A 24,130-nucleotide genomic window follows, 5' to 3' on the forward strand; every position below is an offset into this window, starting at 1 on the left:
CAGCACTCACTGAATGAGAATTTCATGCCAAGCTAAGAGCCTTCCAGGCGTAGCTCCATGTAACCCTACTGTGTTCGGGGGCTGGGAGGCACCGTCATTATTCCCTCTGTAGGGATGAGAAAAGAAGATCCCAGTTGGAGTCACAGCTCTCCAACTCTGAGCCTGCCCTCCTGTAATAGACCCGACACCAGCTCTCCCGCAGGTATCTTTCTCTTGAAAGATGAGCCTACCAAGAGATGTTAAGATAAATCCCCATTTCACAGATGAGTAAACAGTAGAAGGAAGTCAGGAGTTCACAATCACAGGGCTCTCCCAAGCCCCGGCTGGCAGTCTCTGCCCACAGGCTCAAAAGATTATGTGCCTCCTCGTTTCCTTGGGCTCTAAAGCCAAACGGGGCTCTCCATTTCTAACGCCAACATTCTTCAAAGCCGAAGACCGGGCCGTGGGAGGGGCTACTGACAACAGAGGTTCAGAGTCAGAAAGCCTGAGCTCAAATCCTAGCATGGCCACTTCCGGGCCGCCTGTCGTGGGTGAGCTGCTCAACCTCACAGACTGTTTTCTCACCTGGAAAATGGGGAGGGGGTGTTATGATGATGGTGATATACTTTATAGAATTGCTAGAAAATAATACACAAATAAATGATATCTATAAAACCTGGTACATTGCCCTGGCCAGTTAGCTTAGTTGATTAGAGCATCGTCCTGAGACACAAAGGTTGTGGGTTCGATCCCCAATCAGGGCACATACAGGAACAGATGGATGATGTTTCTGTCTCTCGCTCTCTTTCCCTGCCTCTCCCTAAAGTCAGTAAGTAAAATTTAAAAAAAATAAAATGCCTGGCCTGTGGTGGCGCAGTGGATAAAGTGTTGCCCTCTAGAATGTTGAGGATGTCGGTTTGAAACCCTGGGCTTCATCGGTCTAGGCACATACAAGAAACAACTGTGGTTGATGCTTCCTGCTCCTCCCTCCTGCCTTTCTTTCTCTCTCTCTCCTCTCTCTAAAATAAATAAATAAAAATAAAATAACACCCAGAGCATGGCGAGCACTCCATAAAATACAGATGTCATTATCACTACCACCACCACCAACATCATCATCAAACCGGTCCAACTGCGGTTGAAAAAACAGCCACGTGCTTAATTTAACATTAAACCGAGGCAGAGAGAGGGTAAACATCTTCCTGAGGCCACACTCCGTGTGCCAGTTCGCAATGCCCAAGGGCCTCCCCTCTGCCACATCCCAGCCCTGAGGTCCAGGACTCTGTCCCCAGCCTGCACTGGTCCCATTGGCAACACAGAGCAGTTACAAACCAGCGCTCAGAGGGAGAGAGACTGGAGTGACGGCTAGCGGGTGTGAGGTTTCTCCTCGGGGCGATGACAACGTTCTGGAATGTGACAGTGGTGAGGGCTGTACAACCTGGGGAATATACAAACCACTGAACTGCATATTTGAAGATGGTGAGTTTTATATGTGAATTATATCTCAATTAAAAAAATATATCAAAAGGCTGTAGCAAACTACCTTGTAAGGAAAACTGTTCCCTGTCCCGCCTGCCCTGAGGAACCTGGGTCACTGCACCCCCGCCCACGGCCCCCCTCCCTCTGGCAGAGGCTCACCTCTCCACCTGGCACTTTGCAGCAGGTCCCTGGGACTGGCCCAGGGGCGAAGCTGGCTGCCAACCCCAGACCATCTCCCTGGGCCAGGGGCAGCTGCTGGCACCGGCCTCTCCCCAGACACCCTGCTCGGTGACAACACGAGAACGCAGGCACAGAGCAGGGACAGGGCCCAGTCACCAGCTGTATTTGCACTTTTCCCCTAGATGCTCTGAAGCCGCCAGCTGGCCTGCGCTGAATGCCAGGCTCCCTCCTGAAGAAGCGCCGCAGACAGAGGACTCAGTGCCTCCCCCCTCGACCCCTTCCACCTCCCCCACCCCCGCAGACCAGCAGCTACAAGGCATTCTAGGCGAAATGCTGGGAGATGCGCAATAACTTGCAGCCATCAGGAGCCCAGCCCCACCTTGTCGGGAGGGCAAACCACATCGGCACCGAGACACTCTTCTGCGTCACCCTCTGTGCAGCCGAGCCAGGGCTGAGCCAGGGTCCTGGAGCAGGGAGGTGTTTGGGAACCTGCTGCTTCCAGAAGATCAAAGAAAAGAGAAAGCAAATGCCACGAGAGGCTCAAAAGAGCCCCTGCGGAGGCCAAGCATGGACCCGTCCCCTGCAGCCTGTGTGGGGAGCTGCCCAGGAGGCTGGTCTCCCCTGGGAACCAGATGTCCTCTCAGCCAGGTGGCCCCAGCACCCGTGCCCAGAACATCCCTCCCATGCTGGGCAAGGACTTCCCTGTGAGTGGGAAGGAAAGCCCCTTCAGAGTCTTTAAGACTGCGTGAGTTTATGATCCCATTCTTACTTTTTTTTCCTACAAAACCTTCAGCGATGGACTGACATTCTTATAAAGCAAGCATCAGTTAACTAGGTTAAAATATTAACTTCAGACTTTGCTAAGTACGTGTGGCAAAATTTGAAGAGTAACTACCCTTGAAAGGGGCTGAAGTAGAGTCTTACTTCCAGAATAGTAAAGAGAGAAGAAAGAAAGAAAGAAAGAAAGAAAGAAAGAAAGAAAGAAAGAAAGAAAGAAAGAGAGAAAGAAAGAGAGAAAGAAAGAGAGAAAAAAAAAGAGAGAAAGAAAGAAAGAAAGAAAGCCAAGGAACAATTTCCCCGAGGACTAAATCTGCTCGGCCTTTTCCCAGGAAGTACTAATGGACTTTCTGAGGAATGCATTACTTCCTCAGGCTACTTCACAGAGCAGGGGGGACACTCCAAGCCAGGGGACCCACAGGGTCCCCAGAGTGTCTGTCCCCTGGCCCACCTAAGGCCGTGCAGTGTGATGAGGCCAGCAGAACCTCCCCAGTGTGAACACCATAGAAATCCCAGGAAATAATACGCAGTCTATGTTTAGGGACCACGGATAGGCCACACAGAAGGCCCCAGCTGCCAGTATGTTCAGACCTGTCATGGGGATGCACGCGTGGGTATTGTTCGTGAGTGGGCTTCCGTACGCTCGGCTCCAGGACCCCTTTTCCAGCCCCTGCAGTTCCGGGGTAGGCAAGATCTGAGGTCCAGGACATGGACATTGAACCCTCTCCACCACCCGTAGACAGCCAGTGGCCCAAGCCTGGACTTTGCACAGATGTCTGGGCATCTGTAAGCCAAGGTAGTCTGCCTGTGGCTTTTCATCACTGCTGTCCCCAGGGCCCGTCCCTCCCAGGACGCAGGCCCGCCCCCTTCATTAAAGCCTGACATGTGCAGGGACAGTTTCTCTGACTTCATTGTTATCCTTCGCAGCTCCATCTGGAACCCGGTTAATCAGTGGCCATCGCCTCTGCGGAGCAGAAAGCTCCGGACGGAGTGACCCGCCTGACTCCCGCAGGCACAGCCCTACTGGGCCTGGAATGTCAAGAGTGCAGGGCGGTGACCTCCCCTCCCGGAGGTGACTTCTGGGAGGTATCCACAGGAATGTCTCAGACTGGGAGAAGTGGGAGCCGGTCACAGGGATGCCTGCCCAGGCCTGTCCTCCCACCCTCGTCTCCTTGACTCTCTGTCCCCATGGACCTAGGTGGTGCACACACAGCTCACTCAGGGGCATTCTGGGGTAGGGCACGAGAAGACTTCCGGAAAACACGCGGTGGGGAGCAGGGCAGTCACTTCAGCATTACCTGGGGGGTTCAGCAGGAAGGACTGGGGCCCATGTGACCCCCCACCCCCACCCACCCGCCCTGTGTCTGGCCGTGCTCTCCTCTGTGCCATCCCCATCCAGCTGCCATTACTCTCGTGTAGTGGACACACACCACATGTGTATTTAATTCCTGAGAATCTGACTATGAGTTCTCAGGCCAAAACAGAGCAAGTGGTTTCAATTTAAATACTGTAATTAAGAACACTGTGAAATTCTATTCTGCACTCTTTATTAGACTCCGTGGTTAAGTGCCACAGGGGGGTCAGGGGTGGGGGAGGCACCTCCAGGGTGGAAATGCTTGACTGGCATCTTGAAGGGCAAGTTGGCTGAGTAAACAGACAGGGAGGGAACAGCAGGCAGAGGAACAGCATGAACAAAGGCAGGGCAGTGTGGAGAGCTTCCCAGAGGGCCCTGTGCGCTGCCTCCAGGCCGCCCCCCTGCATCACGTCACAACCACCAATTTCATCTGCTCACTCTCAGCCTCAAGTGCCCACTGTGGTTCTCTATTGCCTTCATATCAGATCCAATTCTGTAACCAATCAAATACCTCCATTAGCACCTCACTGCTGCACCTCACGTCATTACTGCCCCCAAACCACTGGCTGCACCAGCTGGGCCGTGTTCTCTGCCATCTGGGAGGCCATCTGCCACCCCCTAGCCTGTCTCGTGCACCAGCCTGCAGGGAGAAGAGGCCCCCTGTCCTTCCCGTGGGAGGAGCTGACCTTCATGGCTGCCCTCCGACCAGGCATAGACCTGCGCTAGTCTTCCAGGGGTGGGGGATGGAGTTGAGGACCCAGAGTCTGCTGGGCTCTGGAGGGCACACCCGGTTCCACCCTCACCAGCTCTGCCAGACACAGTCTGTCCCCAGCCCGTGTCCACAGCTGCAAACCGCACTAACAACTGTCCCTTCACAGGGCTGCGTGGAGACACAAGTGAAGAGCTGCGGGAAACGTCCAGTTCTGAGCTGGGAACAGGGTGGGTGTTGGAGAAGCGAGAGCCGGCCGCTGTTCCGAGACCCGCAGTGCACACGGGCTGAGCTCTCCCCCCTGAATCTCCACCCGAGGGCGACTCAGCCCACCGTCCTGGCCCAGAAAAGGCCCCCCACCATCATGTGTGCACCACAGAAGCCACCGTGGGGAGGCGGTGGCCGTCAGCCCGCGGTCCCCGAGGCTGCCCAGCTGCCTCACGCTCACGCCTCCTGGCCCATGTTTCTTTTACCCAAGCTCAGCAGACCCCCAACACTGTGGCCCAGCGATGTCGCCCCGAGATTCTGCCCAAGAGAAATAAGTGTACACGTCCACAAAAAAAATTTGTTCTGGAGCGTTTCAGCAGTTTGTTTTTTATAATCACCAAAAACTGGAAACAGCCCATCAACAGGAGAATGGATACCCATCAACTGGATACCCATCAACAGGAGAATGGAGAAATGAAGTATGGTACGGACGCCAATGAAACACAACTCAGCAACACGAGGGGAACCAGACACCAATGCAACCGCAGTGTGGGTGAGCCTCAGGGGCCGTGCTGAGTGAAAGACCCTGGGTGTGGACACTCTGATTCCACTTACGTCAAGTTTAAGACACACCTAAGAACAACGGCTACCTGACTGGGTGAGTAGATTCAGATGGGGAAGGGGCACAAGAGAACTTTCTGGAGTGATGAAGATGCCCTGCCTCTTGCCAGGAGTGGTGGTCACACAGTGCGTCCGCTTCCTGTTGCTGCTGCAACAAGGTATTACAGACTCAGTAACAATGTATTAGGGACTTAAACCCGGACACATTTATTATGCAGCTCTGGGGTCGGCAGGCTGGGCTCCTTCAGGAGGCGGGGGTGGGGGGAGTGGGCATTTCCTTGGCTTTCCTAGCTTGTAGAGGACACCTGCAGCCCTGGTGCATGTCACCTTCCTCCCCCTTCAAAGCCAGCAGCATAGATAGCATCTTCCGGGCTGTCCCCGACTCTGACCCTCCTGCCTCCCTCTCTCACCTACAAGGACCCTAGGCATTACACTGGGACCACCCCGACAATCCAGAATCATCTCTCCATCTCAAGTTCCTTAATTTAATCACATCTGCAAGGTCCCCTCTGCCACGTAAGGTAACATGTTGTGAATGCTTCAAGAGAGTAGGCTACGGGCATCTTTGGGGACCCAACTCAGCCCCCCACATGCAGGTGTGTACACACATATATAAAACCCACTGAGCTGTACACAGAACGTCCCTGCCCTTTACTGCAGGTAAACGCACCGGTAACAGTAAGAAAGAGCACACAATAAGGGCTCCTATAATCTGGGTCGTAAGTGTCACACCCCAGGGCTGGCTTTGCCGGCACCCACCCATTCAATTCGCATTCCCACCCTGCCCCATGGTCCTATTTTACAGAAACAATCTCTCTCACAGCTGGCAAGAAGCAAACCTAACTTCAACCCAAATCTGACTCCCAAGCCAGTTTTCTGCCAGCCCCTCAACGTCACCAAAGACCCCTGAAACCCGCGTCAGGAAGGTGCGCAGAGGAGAGGGGGTTTCCTTTGATGTCCTAGTTTTATCTGCTCTAAGAAAACCAATGGTACGGTTAGGATGAGGAAAGTAAAGGCAGGGGCGGCAGGCCAACCTCAGACCCCCACGCTCCCGGTCTACGGGGCAGCGGTCCTCTGGCTCCGACAGAGCAGTCAGACATCCAGACTTTCATGTGACCACTCTCATTCATTTTAACTACAGGCAATGTGTTCAAATGCATGGGCAAGCATTTGTCCCCAGGCCCCCAGCGTGCCACCTCGTGCCCCCACATCCCCCTCCCTCCCACCCTGCCATGCCCGCCGGCATTCTGCAGCCTCGCCCAGCACAACCTGGTCTGCTCTCTGCAGGGCATGGGACGCGGGTGGCGAACCTGCTAGAAGGAAGCCAGGCTGCTCCTGTGAGAAGGGGCCCGACAGCTCCTACAGGGAGGCCACCAAGCTCTGTAATGAGCCCCGTCTGCTGTGAGCATACATTCAGCTGGGTCCAGAGGCCCTGCCTTAGATCCCAGCTGCTCCCCCCGCCAGCGCACCTCCAGAGGGAAGGCTGGGGCCCCCAGGCTCATCTGATTTTGCCGGATGCCCCCAACACACCCCAATAGCTGGGTTCCCACCAACCGTGTCTAGGTGCAGCAGAGCCCTGCTGAGCTGCCCAGGGGGGCGGGCCCGGAGCCTGGGGAAGGGACAACTGTTATTCCCAAGTCCCCCCCTGCCTGCGCAGAGCCCTGCACCAGGGGCGGAGGGCCAACTCACCTTGCTCCCTTGATGTTTGCTGTCGGGGAATCAAGGAGTCTTGGGGAGTTGCTTTCTCATGGCTGGGCACAGTGTGTGAGGGGGTGTTACAGACATTATCCAGGACAAGGACTTTTAAAGAAGACACACTTCAGAAACCATCATGTTCAACACCCAATCTTCCCCCACAAACCATTACTTTTCAAGCCTCTGTGTCCTTGTTTCTAAGAGGAAAATAATACCCGTAGCCCTCGGTGCTGGGTGTTAGGAAAGCCCATCGATCAGCCTTGTCCCTCGTGCCTGGCAAGGGCGGAAGGCTGAGCACCACGGTCACCGGGGGATGCCTCTGGGCGGGGTCCTGGCTGTTTCCTCCTTTTCCCTTTGGATTGTGTTTTCCATGATGAACATGAAATGCTTTTGTCATGAGAACCAGTTATCTTTGCTTTTACCCCATGCCTACCCTGGACAGTGTGAGGGCAGAGGAGATGGCTGGGCTGGGTGAGGTGAGCAGGTGTGAGGCTGGCTTACCTGTCACCTCCTGCGGCTTCAACTGGGTGCCCTGCTGCCTGGCCACAGTGCTGGTCCTGCCCAAGGTCCCTGCCTGCTCCTGATCCTGCACCAGGGCCCCCAGCCTCCATCAGGCCCCAGGGACCCAGGGCTTCCACACCCTGGGGGCCAACTCTGCCCAGCAAGTCTCCCCAGTGACCCCAGCGGCTTTATTTTTTAGCTCCATCCTCCAGATGAGTAGATAGAAGCTCAGAGAATTTTCCAGGCCTCCCCACGTCCTCACAGCGAGACACCATGGAACTGAGATGCAGACACAGCCCCTGAGCTTGTCCCACAATACCATGCTGCCTCCCAGACAGCGCAGCCTGGAGGGGCCTTGGCCTCTCAGCCTCCCTCACGCCCAAGGGAGGAGCTACACTTTTTGGGTGTTGTTTCTGGCTTTAATACTCAACCCCCAAAATGTCTCCAGATGTCCCCTGCCTGAGGTGGGCCATCTTCAGTACAGAAACAGAAATCCTGCGTCCCTGCAGGATGGGGGCCGCCCACCCTGGGCTCCAACCTTTAAACCAACAAGCACGGCCCTCGCTTTAATCGTTTACACCCAGTCAGAACCCTGGTGTTCAGTCATTTAATTTGGGAACAGCCTGGAGCTGGCAGTATGCTGACCATATGGCCCCCAATAGGCACTGACCCTAAGGGCTTGGGGGAGGTGGGCAGGGAGGGTCACCTTGAGTTGTAAACACATTCACAGATGGAAACCAATTTACCAGTTCTCTGGGGCAGAAACCAGTTGTGTGCACAGGGCAGGAGAGAGGTGGGGGGAGGGGCTGGCACGAGGAGGTGAGGGCTGCTATCTCGGGACACGGAAATCCCTGACAACTCCTCTGTGAGTCACAGGATGAGCCGGCCACCCCCCTGCCATGGTTGTCACATTCTTGGCTTCTGCGTTTGCGGTTCGCAGTTTATTTTGGCCTCGATGCTAATATTCCAGTAGAAAGAGGCCCCGCCCTCCGCCGGGCCCACCACACACTGAGATTTCTTCACGGGACCGGCACCGCTGCCACCACCACACGTCTGTAGTCCGTCTTCTCCCCGTGCAGGAATGCGTGCCCGTTTGATAACAGAGCTTGGTGAGAGTCTGCTTTTCCATACACATGTCTGTGTTTCATTTAACACACAAGGTTGAGATATAAAAAATAAGTCGGACAAAGTGCAACCTGACATTCCTCCAGCTCCCTGATAAATCCCATCCTGCTGCCTCGTCTTCCTTCCCGAGAACCCCACATGCCAGCCCCCAGCACGTGGCGCTGCGGGAGGTCACTAGGGACACTAGCGAATGTTCAGGGGAGGGCCACGGAGTGCAATAGTGGGGCAGAAGCAGTGTCAGTAACCAGCCAAGTCCTTGTGGGTTCATGTCTGAGCCCCAAGGGAAGACCTACCAGAAGCGTCGAACATCTCTCAGTCTCTCCCTTCCTTTGCCTGTCTCTATCTCCTTCCCTCTCTCTCTCTCCACACGTGTGCATGCACACACGTCCTTATGTGTACACGTGTGTGCACGTGCACATGCACACACCCAACGGCCCCTTTGAAGACGGGTTTGGCAGGACCGGGCAGGCCACAGCAGTGTCAGGTCTTTGCTGGGTCTTAAGCACCTCTTCTCACCACTCTGCTTGTGAGTGTCCCCCAAAAGCTTGGCGCCCTAGGACAGACAATCCCTGCTTCCCCAGTTCCCTCCAGGGGTGCCCCTGAGACCACCCAGGCTGGGTGCCGCACTCCACAGCGCTGTCCTCACTCAGCCTCCCCGTCCAGTATCCCAACCAGACAGGCAGGGTCTTAGCTCGCTCGGAGAGACAACATGACCCTGTTCCAGCACTGCACTCCAGGGCCCCCGCCACTTCCTTCGCCTCTGTTCCAGCACTGCGCTCCAGGGCCCCCGCCACTTCCTTCGCCTCTGTTCCAGCACTGCGCTCCAGGGCCCCCGCCACTTCCTTCGCCTCTGTTCCAGCACTGCGCTCCAGGGCCCCCGCCACTTCCTTCGCGGCTGTTCCAGCACTGCGCTCCAGGGCCCCCGCCACTTCCTTCGCCTCTGTTCCAGCACTGCGCTCCAGGGCCCCCGCCACTTCGTATGTGTCTGTTCCTTCGTCAGATTGGCTCACAGAACACCACTAGTCCCTACTTTCCTCCAGCTTCCACCGTTTCTCATCTGATCATCGAAGTCACAAGATGTCACACTACGTGCTAGTGGCTGATAACGTCCCAAATCTGCCCAGCAACCCCTCCCTCAGATCTCCACGGGGCCGTGGCTCCATGGTGGCTCTATTTACCAAGCAGTAAAGTCCCCCGCGAACAGTGGGCCTGACAGAGTGTTGACAAGTTTTTATTTTGCCAAGGATAGACATTAGAACATTGTTATTAAATCTATCATCTATTATATTCAATTCACTAACTAAAGGAAAATAGGACTGTATCAGTTATCTGTTGCTATTATAGGAACAATTTTTTTAACTCCAAGAGTTAGTGACCTAACACAAATACCAGTTGTTTACACAGAGCTGTGCAATCTGGGATTTTTCCCACCTGGGTCAATGCAAGCAGCGACCATCATGTGAAGACTCGCCTGGGCTGGGTGGGCCAAGACAGCCTCTCGCCCCACCGGGCTGATGCTCACCTGGGCTGCTGGTCAGGAGCCTCGGGTCCCCTCCATGTGGCTCTCAGCAGGAAGAAGAGGCTGGGGGCAGGGAGCGCTGCAGAGAGAACTCCGGGTTCCAGGATTCCCCTCCTAGACCCGGCAGCGGCCTGAATTCTAGAAGCCAACTCAGGGTCCTCACTCTAAAATCTCCTTTGGGCTTTTCTTTAGCTAGAAAAGGTTTTGTTCCCAGTAACCTTTGTGACAAAAGTCCTACTTCACACTCTTTGAAAACAAGCATCTGCCAAGAGCCAGGGTCCAAAAGAGGAGCAACCACCGATGTCTCCCAATGGAAGGAAGAAATACAGAAGAAAGGAGAGAAAGGGTTGTGCCTCGGGGCTCCCGTTAAGGACTCTCTTATTCGCAGCAGTGAGACTTGGCTCCTCGTTTCCAGTCAAGGGTTACTTCTTCAAACACTCTTTTAAAATGTAACTCCTGCAGGGAGGGACAAGTCATTCATTTATTAATGGCAGAGAGGCTTATAGCTGCATGGCCCCCCTGCCTGATTCCAGGGGCTGGCTGGAGCGCTGTGTGGAGAAGGACGCTGAGGCAACGTCCAAGTCCAGTGGGGAAGCCTGTAGAGAGAGCCCCCTGACCTGGACCCTCTTCCTGGCTTTGCCATGTGCTCGGGGGCAGTCTCTTCCCTTCCCTGACCTCAGTTTGCCCATCTGTACAATGAGAAAGCAGGCCCAGCCTGGACCTTTGACAGCACAGGTCCCAGGTGGCTGCAGATGCCACCTACGAGCTGTTTCCCCAACCACTCTCATCTCTGCTCTGGAAGTGGGCCTCCTGACGTTTGTGCTGTAACAGTTTCCTATCGCAGCCCGCAGAAAGGGCCTCTCAAGGGCAGCGAGAAAAGGACAAGAAAGGAAGGAAGTGGCCAGAAGAATTTAGCCTTTAGCCCACGGAAACCTGGGAGACAAAGAGAGACCAGTTGGGGGCCTGCAAATCAGCAGGCTCAGGTCCCAACACCTACATCATCTGTGTCCCCAACAGGAACCAGGAGTCTGGGGACAGAAACTACTGCTCCCAGTCACAGAGAAACCAGCAAGACCACAGGGTCTGATTTATAAAAGACAGAAGGCAGCAAAGGAGACCACTTCTTCTGCCGGTTTATGGTAAACAGAGGACACTAGCGAAACCCACTTCCCTCTGAGATTTGGGGGGCTCACAGGACCCACAGAGCAGGTGCTCCCTGCCACAGACTTTATGACCTTCCCAGAGCCTCTGTTTCTGACAGTAAAATTAGGACACAGTCGGCAAAACTACCCCAAAAACATGCTGAACAGCTGGATAGCAAAACAGTCTCAAAAGTTCAGTAAATGCTCCCAGAAACTGAAGTGAAGGTGCATGACCAGAGGCTCTTCCTGGTGGCTGTCACTTGAGGCCCCAAGCTGTAACAGCACCAATATTTTTAAACGGACACTCATCCTACAGTAAAAGAAGCACAAGCTATAACGCGGAAAACTTTCCTGAAAATCTTCACATGCTGCAAAATCACAAACTAAAAATAACAGGATTCATGGGGAAGTAGCGTTGATGAATATCACTCCACAGCTCCAGAATGAAAACACTGATAATGATCGATTACAGCTACTCACTGAGCACCCTCTGTGCACCAGGCTCACGCTTAGGACTTGACACACACTCTCACACTGAATTCTCACTGCCGTCCCCCCCAATGGAGCAGGATTAGAAATCATCCTTGTTTTTACAGCAGAAGAAATCGAGGTACAGTGATGGTATACCCGTAGGTTAAACACATCTGAACCCAGAAGTGTCTGAGCCCAAAGCCCAGGTTTAACCATACACCCAACTGCCTTCCTCATCTCGTAGCAGGTGCCAACGGCTGAGAAGACAGAGATAAGTAGCACAACCACATAATTTATCCTCCCTCCAAACTGGGATACTTAGCAAGTGAAAGGACTCCCTATCAATAACTTCACTGGGACAAGAGTCATAAACCACAACTGTTCCGGCAAACTAGGCACATAGCCACCCTAAATATAAGGGGACTGAAACTGAGGCCCATACTCTGCAGTTCAGGGCTCCCCAGAGGGGGTGATGTGGAGCAGCCATCAGCCCCACCGGACCTCACAGCTGCCAGGTCATGGTCAAGGCCGGAAGAGGAGGGGCGGTCCTGGCAGAGGTCAGAGCAGCATTTGCAAAGCTCCAAACCCGGGGTCTCAGCACAGTGGGCAGAGCCAGCCTGAGACACCCAGCTCTCCTCCGAAGTTCTGGGCCTGGAGGACAAGAAGCCACATGGCCTGAGGCTCAGGCTGAGGTCTGGTCCTTCTTTGCTGTGGGTTCTCGGGCCAGCCCTTCTCCCCTCTGAGTCTCCTGGACGAAATGCAACTGCTGATAACTGCCCTACCTCCATCCACTGGGTTCATAACAGTAAATAATAATGGCAGATAACAGCACATGAGCCGGGAAGTATACTCAGCCCTTAGCAGGGATTAAGGGAGTAAATCAAATCCACTCTGAAATGAGTACTGTGATTATCCCCACTTTACAGATGAGGAAACTGAGGTAAGGGGGCGCTAAGTAACTTATCCAGAATGTCCCATGGCCGGTAGGTGGTAAAACCAGGACTGGAATCCACGCTGACTGCCCCTGTGAGATCCCACTGGAACATTCTCCTTCCCCACCTGGCGGTCCTACAGCAGCACTTATTGGCCAGGTCTTTGGCTCATCCCGCTCTCCGGAAGATGCCCAGAACTAGCGCCTCTGGGTGAGAGGCGCCTGCTCCCTGCCACTTGCTGTTCATTCATCAAGGCCCTGGTTCCTCCTTGCCATTCAGATTATGCATGGAGATGATAAGAATGCTTTCTCCCTCACCAAACAGGCCTATTTATGCTGTGAGAGAGCGTTTCGCCCCCACAAGATTGAGTCATCACTCAAAGCCTCATTGGAATCAGAGCCAGATCTCTCCAGAGATTGATTGAGCCCTGCCTGCATCCTCCACCACCACCTGCTTCCCCCACTTCTGAGCATCCATGCTTGTAGAAACACCGCCCCACTGTGGAGTGGGCAGAATGTGGACGCATTCCCCAGTGCTGTGTTCCCTCATGGTTTGCTCACTGATATTCAGTCAACACACCGTAGAATATTTATTGAGCAACTACTATGTGGCTTTACTAAGAGTATGGCTATGAAAGACACAGCCTCTGCTCTTGTTGGGAGAAAAGGTATTAAGAGAAAGAGCAGAAGGTTTAGGCTCCATGACTAATTCACATACCAACTCAAGCATTCATTGGCTGGGTGGTTTGAATCTTTGGCTGGGCAAGTTACCAAATTTCTCAAAGGCCTCCACTGCCTTTTTGGGACAATGGGGTAATCACACCAACCCCATAGGGTTGTTGGAGGTGTCGATGGGATTTACACACATAGAACTGAAACATCATGTACTCAATGAACACTAGTTGGGATTACCAGCAACAGTCAGTACCAAAGGCTTTGGGACCACGCAGGCAGGATCTCACCCAGATGGTTGAGTCCAGGAAAGCTTCCTGAGAAGTGCTATCTGAACTGAGTTTTGAAGTATAAGTAGGAGTTTACTAGAAAAAGAGAGGATGTTCCTGGCAGGGAGAACTATAAGAGGACCAAAGGAGACCACAGGGCACTAGGAAACACGAGAGCCTGTGTGGGAAGCATGTACAGGGCGACGGGAACCCCAGTGGTGGGGGACACAGCTGCAGAGGCAGGTATGGACTCGGAAGTGGATCCCATGGCCAGAGCCCCAACCAGTGACACCCAGAGCATCGCTCTGACTTCTTCTTGGCCAGCTTGGAAGCCACATGTGGCACCCATCCACTTCCGCATGGAATATGGTGACCACAGTGAAGTCGGGCAGCCACAATCTCTGTTAGCCATGAACTCATTCATTCGGACATTCAGTAAAATCCTCTGAGGGCCTCCGGCATGCCAGGCATGTGCTAGGAGAGGCCTGACCACCTCCTGAACCTCACCCAGACCACTTCCAGTTGTGCCACACTGGCCTGGCGGCTGTCTTCTTGGTGAAATGGGCCCCCCTCATAGAGTCATTCATTCATTAACAAATGTGGTCAATTCTCAGACTTGAGCATTAATGAAGTCCTCAATAAACATCAATGTTTAAAATGCTTATTTTTATTATGATTAACTGCCAGGATGGTAAGAATCTAAGCTCCAAAGCCCAAAGCAAAGCTTACAGAGGCACCCCCTGACCCAGGCCAGCCCCCTGCCTCCTGTTCCTCACCTTACCCCCACCTGGACCAAATGACCAGGTTTCCAGTGCCCATACCTAGCCCTGACTCATCACCTTAGCAGCCAGCCAACCTGAACCACCCCTCCCCCCACTTCATCTAGCCTTCTAGAGCTCTATGTTGTCCACCAACCCAGATCTTGGTGGGGGCAGGACTGAAGGTCATAACACCCTTTGCTGTTCAAATCTCCAGAGATGAAAAGGTAGCCTTTCTGACTTTGCAAATTAATTTAAACATTCCCTTAAGAAAAAGTATAAGCATATACAAAATAATGGAATAGTGGTGAACTGCCTTGTCCAGATCACCCAGCTTCAATAACTGCCAATATCCTATCATTCTTGTTCCATGGGCACCTCATCCTCTCCCCATCTCCGCTCACTTGATTTGTTGGGGAAATTTTTATGACCAGCCTTTCTGGTCATAAAATACCTGTGGCTCTCGTCCTTTGGCACCAAGAACACCCTTGAAATGGTATCGGGAAGAACAAGCATTTTTATGCCCTTAATAGAACAGTAATCAGTGGCCATAGCCATGGGGTTATACAGAATGGCTGTGAAGGGCTGGAATCAATACTTCCTAGACACGTGACCTTGGATAGGTCATTCGACCCATGTTTGGATTTCTTACCCAGTAAAAGAGGAATGCTGCGGCCCTGGCCAGTTGGCTCAGTGGTAGAGCGTCGGCCCGGTGTGCAGGAGTCCCAGGTTCAATTCCCGGCCAGGGCACACAGGAGAGGCGCCCATCTGCTTCTCCACCCCTCCCCCTCTCCTTCCTCGCTGTCTCTCTCTTCCCCTCCTGCAGCCGAGGCTCCATTGGAGCAAAAGATGGCCCGGGCGCTGGGGATGGCTCCTTGGCCTCTGCCCCAGGCGCTAGAGTGGCTCTGGTTGCAACAGGGCGACGCCCCAAATGGGCAGAGCATCACCTCCTGGTGGGCATGCCGGGTGGATCCCGGTCGGGCGCATGCGGGAGTCTGTCTGACTGCCTCCCCGTTTCCAGCTTCAGAAAAATACAAAAAAAAAAAAAAAAAAAAAAAAAAAATATATATATATATATATATATATATATATAATCTCCACATCAATCCCATCTTCCGAATATGGTCCGAAATGGTTTGCTGAGCTGAATTAAGCCTTTCTGCGATCTCCGATGTTGTCAGAAAAGGATCTTGCTCCAACATGGTCTTAACAACATCGTCATCAATCAAAGATGGTCGCCCAGAACGTGGCTTATCAGAAGGGTCGAAATCATCTGTTTCGAATTTTTCGAACCATCTTCTGCATGTCCTATCAGAAACTGTACCTTCACCAAACACTTTCAATAAATTTCTACATGCTTCTGTAGCATTTCTTCCTTGTTGAAATTCATATACAATACAGTGGTGTAAATGAACTTTATCAGTAGCCATGGGTACGCTATCGCTTCACACATAAGACTAATGTGAATTAACTTTGTTTTAGTTAATTTGCTATATCAGTATGTATACATTAAGTGATAAAAATAGAGAGGCACACATGTGCCAAATAAACATGTACTTACGTGTAGAAACTTATTGTGATAGAAACGGACAGAACTTTCCAGTAGACCTTATATATCACATGATCAGTTGTCCACACAGAATATGCAATGAGGAAACCTTAGAAATAGATGTGGTAGGCAGTGGGTGAGCAGGCTCTGCTCTGCTGAGAGACTAGTAATATCTCCCATTTTATAGACGGAGGGATGAAGCCAAAGAGAAGCCAGGGAGTGCCTACTCCGTGTCCCAAGTCCACGTGCTGAGAATTCTCACTGGCTGCCTTGAGCAGCAGATAGTGGGAAGGGAGGAAACTCCCTGGAATAGACACAGGCAAGCGGTGGCAGGTGGCCCAGCACACACCCAGCATGTGTATCCTGGGTGTGTGTCCATGTGGACGGCAAGCTCTTCCAGCCCTGAGGACAACCTCTCAGCCGAGTGCTTCTGTGTGTGTGCGCGTGCGCACGTGTGTGGGTGTGGGTGTGAGTGTATGGATGTAGAACAGGGGTGCTGAATTCCATTTTATGAGACAAAACGGTGTGAGAGGGTGCGTATCCCTGCTCACTCTTCTGATTTGACAAATCCTATGGCCAACCCTGTGTTTGATACAGCCACTGGCTCTTGATCCCAGCATGAGAAGCAAGAAACTGGTTCACTAACTTAAGCTTTAGCAATACTTGGGAATTCAGAAGCCTCTATCATTCAAAAAATTTTTTTCCAATTTAAAGAAAAAGGATGGGGAGAAAAATGAATCAATCCAGTTGCTGAGTGATGTTCAGACAAAGACATCCTCCAGCCCTCTGCGGTGTTGGCCAGCTGGGGACCGGCAGGGAGGGGGCACATTTGAGATGTGTGTTAAAGCACAGCCTGGGGTCTCAGCTTGGGTTCTCCAAGGTTCCTCCCAGGAGGGAACCAAGTCAGGATCCCCCCTCCCCCCACCACTGCAGTACAGTGCAGGCACCTCCCAGATCCGCAGGAACAATGGGATGGGGAGGGGGCCGGTGCCTCTGGAGCAGCGAAGGGCGGGGACGCGACCACAGACAGCAAGACTGTGATCACACTGCCCATGTTGGCTGTGCTGTCACCTGACTCAGTTTCCCAGCTTTGGGGTCCCTGCAGAGCCAGGCACTGCTTTCCTGGATGAATTTCCCTTACGTCCTGGTTCATCCTCACTAGGCGGCTTGTCCTGTTGCTCCGGGGAAGCCTCGGGGCCACTCTCTGCTCCAGCAGCTGAGCCTGCCACGGCCCTGAAGGTCAGGGGACACGGTGCCTCCATGCGCCCAACTTTCCCCACTTGGACCCACAATCCTGGCCGGACTGTCCGCTCTGCTGGCGAAGCCATGATGTATAGATCGGGCTCCAAGAGCTGCTCCTCCTCTTCCTCCGCTCCCAAGTCCTCTCTCGCTCCTTACCCCTCCCGCGCCCTATTTGAGCCCTAGCCAGGCTCCCCAAAGAAAGCGGCACCGGCAAACCTGCAGAATGCGAGCGACTGTCCTGTGCACTGGGGGCTGCCCTCCTCCCCAACCCCGCCAGGGCAAAGAGGGAACAGTCGAGCCCCCTCTGATGCGACCTTCCTCAGCCCAGAGAATTCCCGGGGATGGGTGGGGACAGGCGTGGGATGCAGTTGGGACCAGAGCTGCAGCCCCCACTCCGGGAGCTTTGGACCAATCTCGGCGGGGTAAAGGAGGGGACAGGTTCTAACCTTCCATTTCCCACAGGCTCCCACTCCCGCCCCGCCGAGTCACGGAGACGACCCTCCAGGGATACGGGACAACCCCGCGAACAGACCTTTACCGGGCAAGCGCAGGCGTCCCCACACGGCGTGCAAGTGATGGACACGGCGGGCGGTTCACACCCGGACTTGCACCGGGCCCGCAGGAGGCGCCACCCCGTGGCAAGGACCGTCAGGGTGCCCGGGCGGGGGCTGCGGTCCCCGCCGCAGTGTCCGCACCCCAGCTGGGAACAGAGCACGTGACCGGTGGGCCGCCTCGGGCCCCCTTATCCTGCAGCCCTGCTGTGGAGCTGACCCTCGGCCCCACCAATTGGGCAGCATGGGGCGGGGGCTCCCACTTTCCCGTGGCCCGCGAGGAAGCCAATGGGTGCCAGGCCGAACGCGCCTCATCCTCCCCGGCCCTCCCTGCCGCAGCTGCAGGACCTGCGCTCTGCGCTCACCTCGGGGCCCCGTGTCGCCGCGGACAGCCTCCTTGTCCGCCATGGTCGCGCAGCCCCGGTCGGCGAGAGGAGCCTCCGGCGCAGCGCCGGAGCGGTGCAGGTCTCCGTCCGCGTCCTCGGCGGCTCCCGGGCCGGGTGTGAGCCTCCGGCAGCTAGAGCATTGCTCTGACGCGGCGGCCTCCGCAGCCCCAGCTCCTCCCCGTGCTCCTCCAGGGCCCGCCCCGCGCTCCGCCCCGCCCCGCCGAGCTGGGCCGGCTGGGCAAGGCCGGAGAAGGCTGGGCGAAACAGGAGGTCGTAGGGCCGGAGGGCCCCGAGTCCGCTCGCCCGCTCTAACCCGGGCCGCCGAAACCCGGCCCCTACACACCCGGGCTCACTGCTGAACGGCCGCGGCGGGGCTGATGGCGCGGACCGGGGTCCCCGGCTCGCCGGCCGGATGCAGACGCACGCAGCGCTCACGGTTCGGAGAGCAGAGGGGCTCGATTTCAGGCCCCCTCGGCCCCGCTACGCGTCCGCTCTTTGCAATCGCAGGCCACTGAAGCTCTGCACCAGGCACCGCGTGCACACCCCACTGGAGCGGACACCGAGGAAGTTCGTTCCAGTCCCCACCAGTATATTTCTCTTCCTCCATCTCCATGCAAGGGTCCCAAAGGAACGGTCAAGGGCCCAAGCAACAGCGGAACCTGGCACGGCCAGTTGTGAGGCCGCAGAACAAGGACCTGCGCGGGAGCAGTGCGCTGGCCACCGTCGCGGGCATCCGCCTTCAGGCCACCTCCTGGACTCCATGGCAACTCGGGAGCCCGGAGGCTCTCTCCGCGGAGGCTGCCTCGTGCCTTCCATATTTGGGCTTCCACCCAGCCCATCCTTATAAAGTTTGAGAATAGCGACATTAGTAATGCAGAGTTTTGGTAGTCGATGATCCATGCTCCCTGACCTATGGCTCCGCCCCACACACGGGTCGGGCACCTATCTGGGCCAGGCCAAGTGGCTTCTGGGTCACCTGTGCAACGACTAGGCAAGGAGGGCAGTGGTAAGAATCTGGACCGTCACTGGGTCCTTCCAGTGTCCCTGGCACCATGCTAAGTGCTCAAGAGCCTTATTTAATTTTCTCTGCATAATTGAGAAGTGGGAACCAGTGATCCCCATTTTGCAGTTAAGAAAACGGAGGCTTGAGGGAGATAAGTGATAATCCCTAGAACACCCACACAAGCTGAGATCCCCACCCAGGTCATAACCACCCTCACATCCTTAGATGGGCCACAGCTCCCAAAGCACACCTAGGGAGGCTTCATTGCCACAGGATATGGGGGAGGGGTTGGCAGAGGACTGTAGGGGAAGCCCATAGACCAATCTCTACTCAGGAAGTGTTATATGGTGATTCGTTAATAGGACAAAGTTGTCTTCTATCTGCCTGCATTAAAAGTCCCGTGTACAGTCTGTGGCTGTGTGAGAGACCACGAACAAGTTACTCAGCCTCTCTGAGCCTCGGCACCCTCACCTGCGAAATGGGTGCGGCTGTAAAATCCACCTCATCATACTGAAGAGGATTAGATGAGAGGGTGCATGTAACATGCTTTGCTTGGGGTCTGGCACATGCTAGTCAATCCATAAAGTATTCCATATGATTAGGTCATAGACACCTTTTTAATGGTGGCCACTGGCCAGTTGTGTAGTGCAGTGCGGGTACATGGTGGGGGGCACTCCCGACTTGAGAACAATACTGTGCCTCAGAATGCCCTCCCCTAAGCTTGCTTGCTAGCTGGAACAACACCCCGCCATCTCAGAGGCAGATCCAAGAAAGAGCCTGGTGGCCAGAGGCATGTGGCAGTTGGGTTGAGTGTAGGTAGAAGAGTTAAAGCAGTTGTCCAAGTGACAGCCTGGCTGAGCAGGCTCAGGATGGAGGCGGAGAATGCCGAACCAGGCCCGACACCAACCCTGGAGCTGCCTGCCCAGTGCTGTTCTGATCTCTCCGTGGAGTTAAGCTGGCCAGGCCGAGGCTACATGGATTAGAACATGAAAAGGCAGGGACAGCCACCAGCACTCTGGCCACTGAGCACCGGTTCCCATGGACACATGTCTGTGCAGGGAGGCCAGAAAAGAGCTTTTGAATGCATGCATCTCTGATGGAGTCCCTCTTGTGAATAAAGCCATGCCAGGTATCTCTCCCCTAAGGAAGGGAAAGAGCCCTAACTCTTTTTTTTTTTTTTTTTTTTTTTTTACAGAGACAGAGAGAGAGTCAGAGAGAGGGATAGATAGGAACAGACAGGCAGGAACATAGAGAGATGAGAAGCATCAATCATCAGTTTTTCGTTGCGACATCTTAGTTGTTCATTGATTGCTCTCTCATATGTGCCTTGACTGTGGGCCTTCAGCAGACCGAGTAACCCCTTGCTCAAGCCAGCAACCTTGGGTCCAAGCTGGTGAGCTTTTTGCTCAAACCAGATGAGCCCGTGCTCAAGCTGGCGACCTTGGGGTCTTGAACCTGGGTCCTCTGCATCCCAGTCTGACACTCTATCCACTGCACCACCGCCCAGTCAGGCGAGCCCTAACTCTTTAGTACGACTTTCAGCACCTTTGACAAGAGGGAGCCCCATCCTTCCTCTCTGTGGTCAGTCACCCAAGAAGCCTTCCCTCCACCAGCCTTCCTTGGCCATAGTTACAAGCTGTCCTGACTCCGTGTTTGGCACCCCCTTTACTTCCCTCCTCTACCTGCCCACACCTGGCATCCCTCAGGGCCCCAGTCCAAGGCCACCAGCTCCGGGAGACCAAGGACACTGTCCCCACACCACGCTTCCATGGTACTCGATACACCCACACAGCTCTTTTCCTTTTTCTCCCTGCTCCTCTGCCTGTCACCCAAGTGGCTTCCTCTGTTTATCTGCAGGGACACCTTGTCCCCAAAGAAAGGTGTCCACTGGGAACCCATTCTTCACTTTTTGCCAGGTAAGCCCCCACCTCCAGGTGTCAGGTCAGATGTCACTTCCTGCAAGAAATCGCCCTGCCCTCCAAGACTGCGCCTGACTCCCCGTGCACTCTGATCACGGCACTCATCACAACAACAGTATTACTATTATTACAACAGTACGTCTTATTATTAACCCACTGTACAGAGGAGAAAACCGAGAGCCTGAAAGGTCACCCAGGTATGAAGCTGCAGAACTGAGACTAGAATGCAGGTCTTTCCAACTTTTCAGTTTGCCTGTCCCTGCCTCTAGCTGCCAGTTCGCCCAGGGTGGGTCAGCCATGCCCACAGCTGTCGCCCGCAGCCGTTGGCATAGTGCCTGCCTGGCACAGGTAGTTAAGTATGAAGGAAAATGGCCCCTCAGCTACAGGCTCTCACTTGTCATCATCTCTAGGGTCCTCGTCACCTACCAGCCTCAGACACCCACCTGCCAGCAGCCTTCCTCGTTTTTCTTCAGTCCCCAGACCGACACACCCTCCCCCCCTTCAATATCAACTCGTGCAAAGAGATGCTGGAGCCCGGAGGCTGACACAGCCAAATACTCTGCCAAGCAGCCAGGACACCCTGACACATGCACCAACCGCCAACTGTGAAAAGGGCGGGACACACAGGACAAGGTGGCCAGTGGGGGGTGGGGGGTGAGGGAGAGTCCTCTAGCCCCCAGCGCAGGTGAAACTGCAGAACACTTGCTGATGGGTCAGCTGCTGAGGACACTGATCCTGGGGGCACACGGGGACCAGGACAGGGTAAGTACACCAGCAGAAAGCAGAGTGGGGGAGAGCATCGTGTCACATGAAGTAGAACCGACCAGGGTTCAAGTCTGAGCTGAGCCACTCCCTGCCACTTCAGGTGACCTGGGGACTCTCTTCTCTGGGTCTGCCCTTCACCTGTAAAAGGGGTCGATGATAGTGGGCAGGATAATGATGGGAGGTAATAAGTATAAAGCATTCAGCAGAGGGCCAGGCTACCTACGCTGCAGTAAATAGGACTTCTTATTTAATTTGCTACAAAAATGCCAATTTCTTGTGTATTATAAATAACAGAATGGACCTAGGCAAAATTTTCTTGGCTGGTGAAGAAACATAAAAGATGAACGGGGTTAAGCGACTTTTTTTCTTTCATGTTTTTCTCTAAAAAGAGTTTTAAGTTTGAGAACTACTGACACACATCTAAATCTGAGCTTTTAGGTACAAAGCTTCCAGTAAAAGCTACTGTGAACTTTACAATATGCATCAGAATTCGGTCTGTAAACTGAATACCATGCAAGTGCCTCCTTTATCACAGGACCAAGATACAGAGGAGCTAAGACAAACACTGGAAAAGTCCAGGCATGAGTCAAAGTCCTTGACCTCTGATCTCGAAGACATTTTAAAAAATCTAGCCTCAGAGCCAAACCGTGGTGTCTAGTTTTAGACATCCTTTTCCAACGTCTTCCCGCCCCATCTGGTGTGAATCAGCCTCCCATTAACATTCCAAAGCGCACTTTGCATACACAACACTGAGCTGCAGCCTGAAATTCAAGGGGGAAACTTCAAGGGCGGGAGGAAATGACTTCTCAGAGTATCACAATCACTCAGGCCTGCAAGGTAAACTTTAGAAATACCTGCTCAGGTAATGACGGGCTATCCAAATATTTTTGTATGGATTTCAAACAGCAGAGCAAACGTCTGTGGTCATTCTCGCAGCACCGTGCTCAGAACGGCTTGACCCGTGGCCCTGCAAGCTCCTGGTTCAGAATGAGATGGACCGTTCTCAAAGACACATCTCAAGGAGGACAGTGCAAAGTGAGAGAAGGCTCAAAGAAGGAACGTGGAAATGACCACATTGCCCAGCGAGAGCCTCCATATGGGCTGCAACAAACGGTACGCTATCCGAGCCAAGAGGTTTCATGTTGTAGAGAAAACCTACTTCCCTCTTTTCCAGCTCACAGCCCCAGTGCCTGGCTCACAGCAGGTGCACAATGTAGATTTGTTGAAGAAATGAATGAATGTTCAAGTAAATAAATAATGGAGTGGAAGGAAACTGGAGCTTAGAGAAGACAAATCTCTTGTCAAAGCCACACAATCAATGACAGAGCTGGGGCCAAACTCCAGCCCCCTGACTCCCAGCTCAGTCCATTTGTGACCCCTCTGCAGAAGGTCCAGGGGAGACGGCTCATGTTACTGTGACTGATTGGGGATGACCACGACACAGGAGAAGGCAGGCACTGAGACCGTGTCTAGCTCTGTGGAAATGGGTAAATGCGGTGATGATTAGCAATGTCCGTCCCCTATGGACCATGGCATCCATGTTATGATACCTTGACTTCCAGAACCCCTCCTCTCTAACTTTCTAAACCTCAATAAAGGGCAGAGGGAGCATTCTGCACTGTGCAAAGATGAACCTAGTGGACCTAGCCACCTGCAGCTTCAAATGTCAGCAAAAGTCCTCGAAAACTCAAATGTCCCCAACCGTGGTGCTGCCTCATTACCTGCAGTCCTAGAACTGCCTATTGTGTGTTCGTCCTAGATAGAGGCAGCTGCTGTGCCCCTTGGTCGGCACAGTTGTGTGTTTGCTTCTTGGTGGCAGGCCCATCGCCACAGTATTTGCCTGGAGAAGAGACACAGGTGACATTCAGGTCACCAGGTTCTGAGCTCAGCCCTGGGAGCTTGTCTCTGGGCCTCAGTTTTGCCACCTGTAAAATGGACAGGTTACCTTAGGGGAACTGTAAGTCCTTCCTAAGAGCCCATGAAAAGATGTCCTTCGATTATGGGAGAAACCCAGAAAGAATTACGCAGAAAGAATAACTAGATAAGGCCCTTAATCATGAGATTCATTTATTCCCTCGGTAGATACTTACTGAGGTTTTACTATGTATTGTACAAGGCTCTGCTCTAAGCCTGTAAGAAACAAAACAGCCAAAATGTATCCACTTGGCCAGTAAGACACTATCTTTACTTGGGGGGGGGGGGAGGGGGGAAGGGTGTCATAAACCCTTCTGGGGAACAGAACTGTGACTCTTCTCCCCAGAACCATGCCCAAAATTACATTCCCCCTGCATATATACCAGGATCTCGGCATGCTGAAGCCCAGCTG

The 24,130-nt window shown here is 53.7% G+C and overlaps 1 protein-coding gene across 3 annotated transcripts in view; it reads right to left on the reverse strand.

Moving 5' to 3' along the window:
• HSPA12A (heat shock protein family A (Hsp70) member 12A) overlaps positions 1-24,130 on the reverse strand; it is a 132,837-nt gene that overhangs the window by 42,025 nt on the left and 66,682 nt on the right. The window contains exon 1 of one of the 3 annotated variants that reach the window (XM_066240481.1): positions 18,097-18,242. The exons of the other annotated variants lie outside the window; for them this stretch is intronic. Within the exon in view, the coding sequence (XP_066096578.1) occupies positions 18,097-18,139 (43 nt within the window). The 5' untranslated portion in view covers positions 18,140-18,242. Of the gene's footprint in view, positions 1-18,096; positions 18,243-24,130 lie in introns of those variants that run through there. 3 annotated transcript variants of the gene reach the window in all.

This window comes from Saccopteryx bilineata, chromosome 7 (assembly GCF_036850765.1).
Source record: "Saccopteryx bilineata isolate mSacBil1 chromosome 7, mSacBil1_pri_phased_curated, whole genome shotgun sequence".
Classification (NCBI taxonomy): Eukaryota; Metazoa; Chordata; class Mammalia; order Chiroptera; family Emballonuridae; genus Saccopteryx; species Saccopteryx bilineata.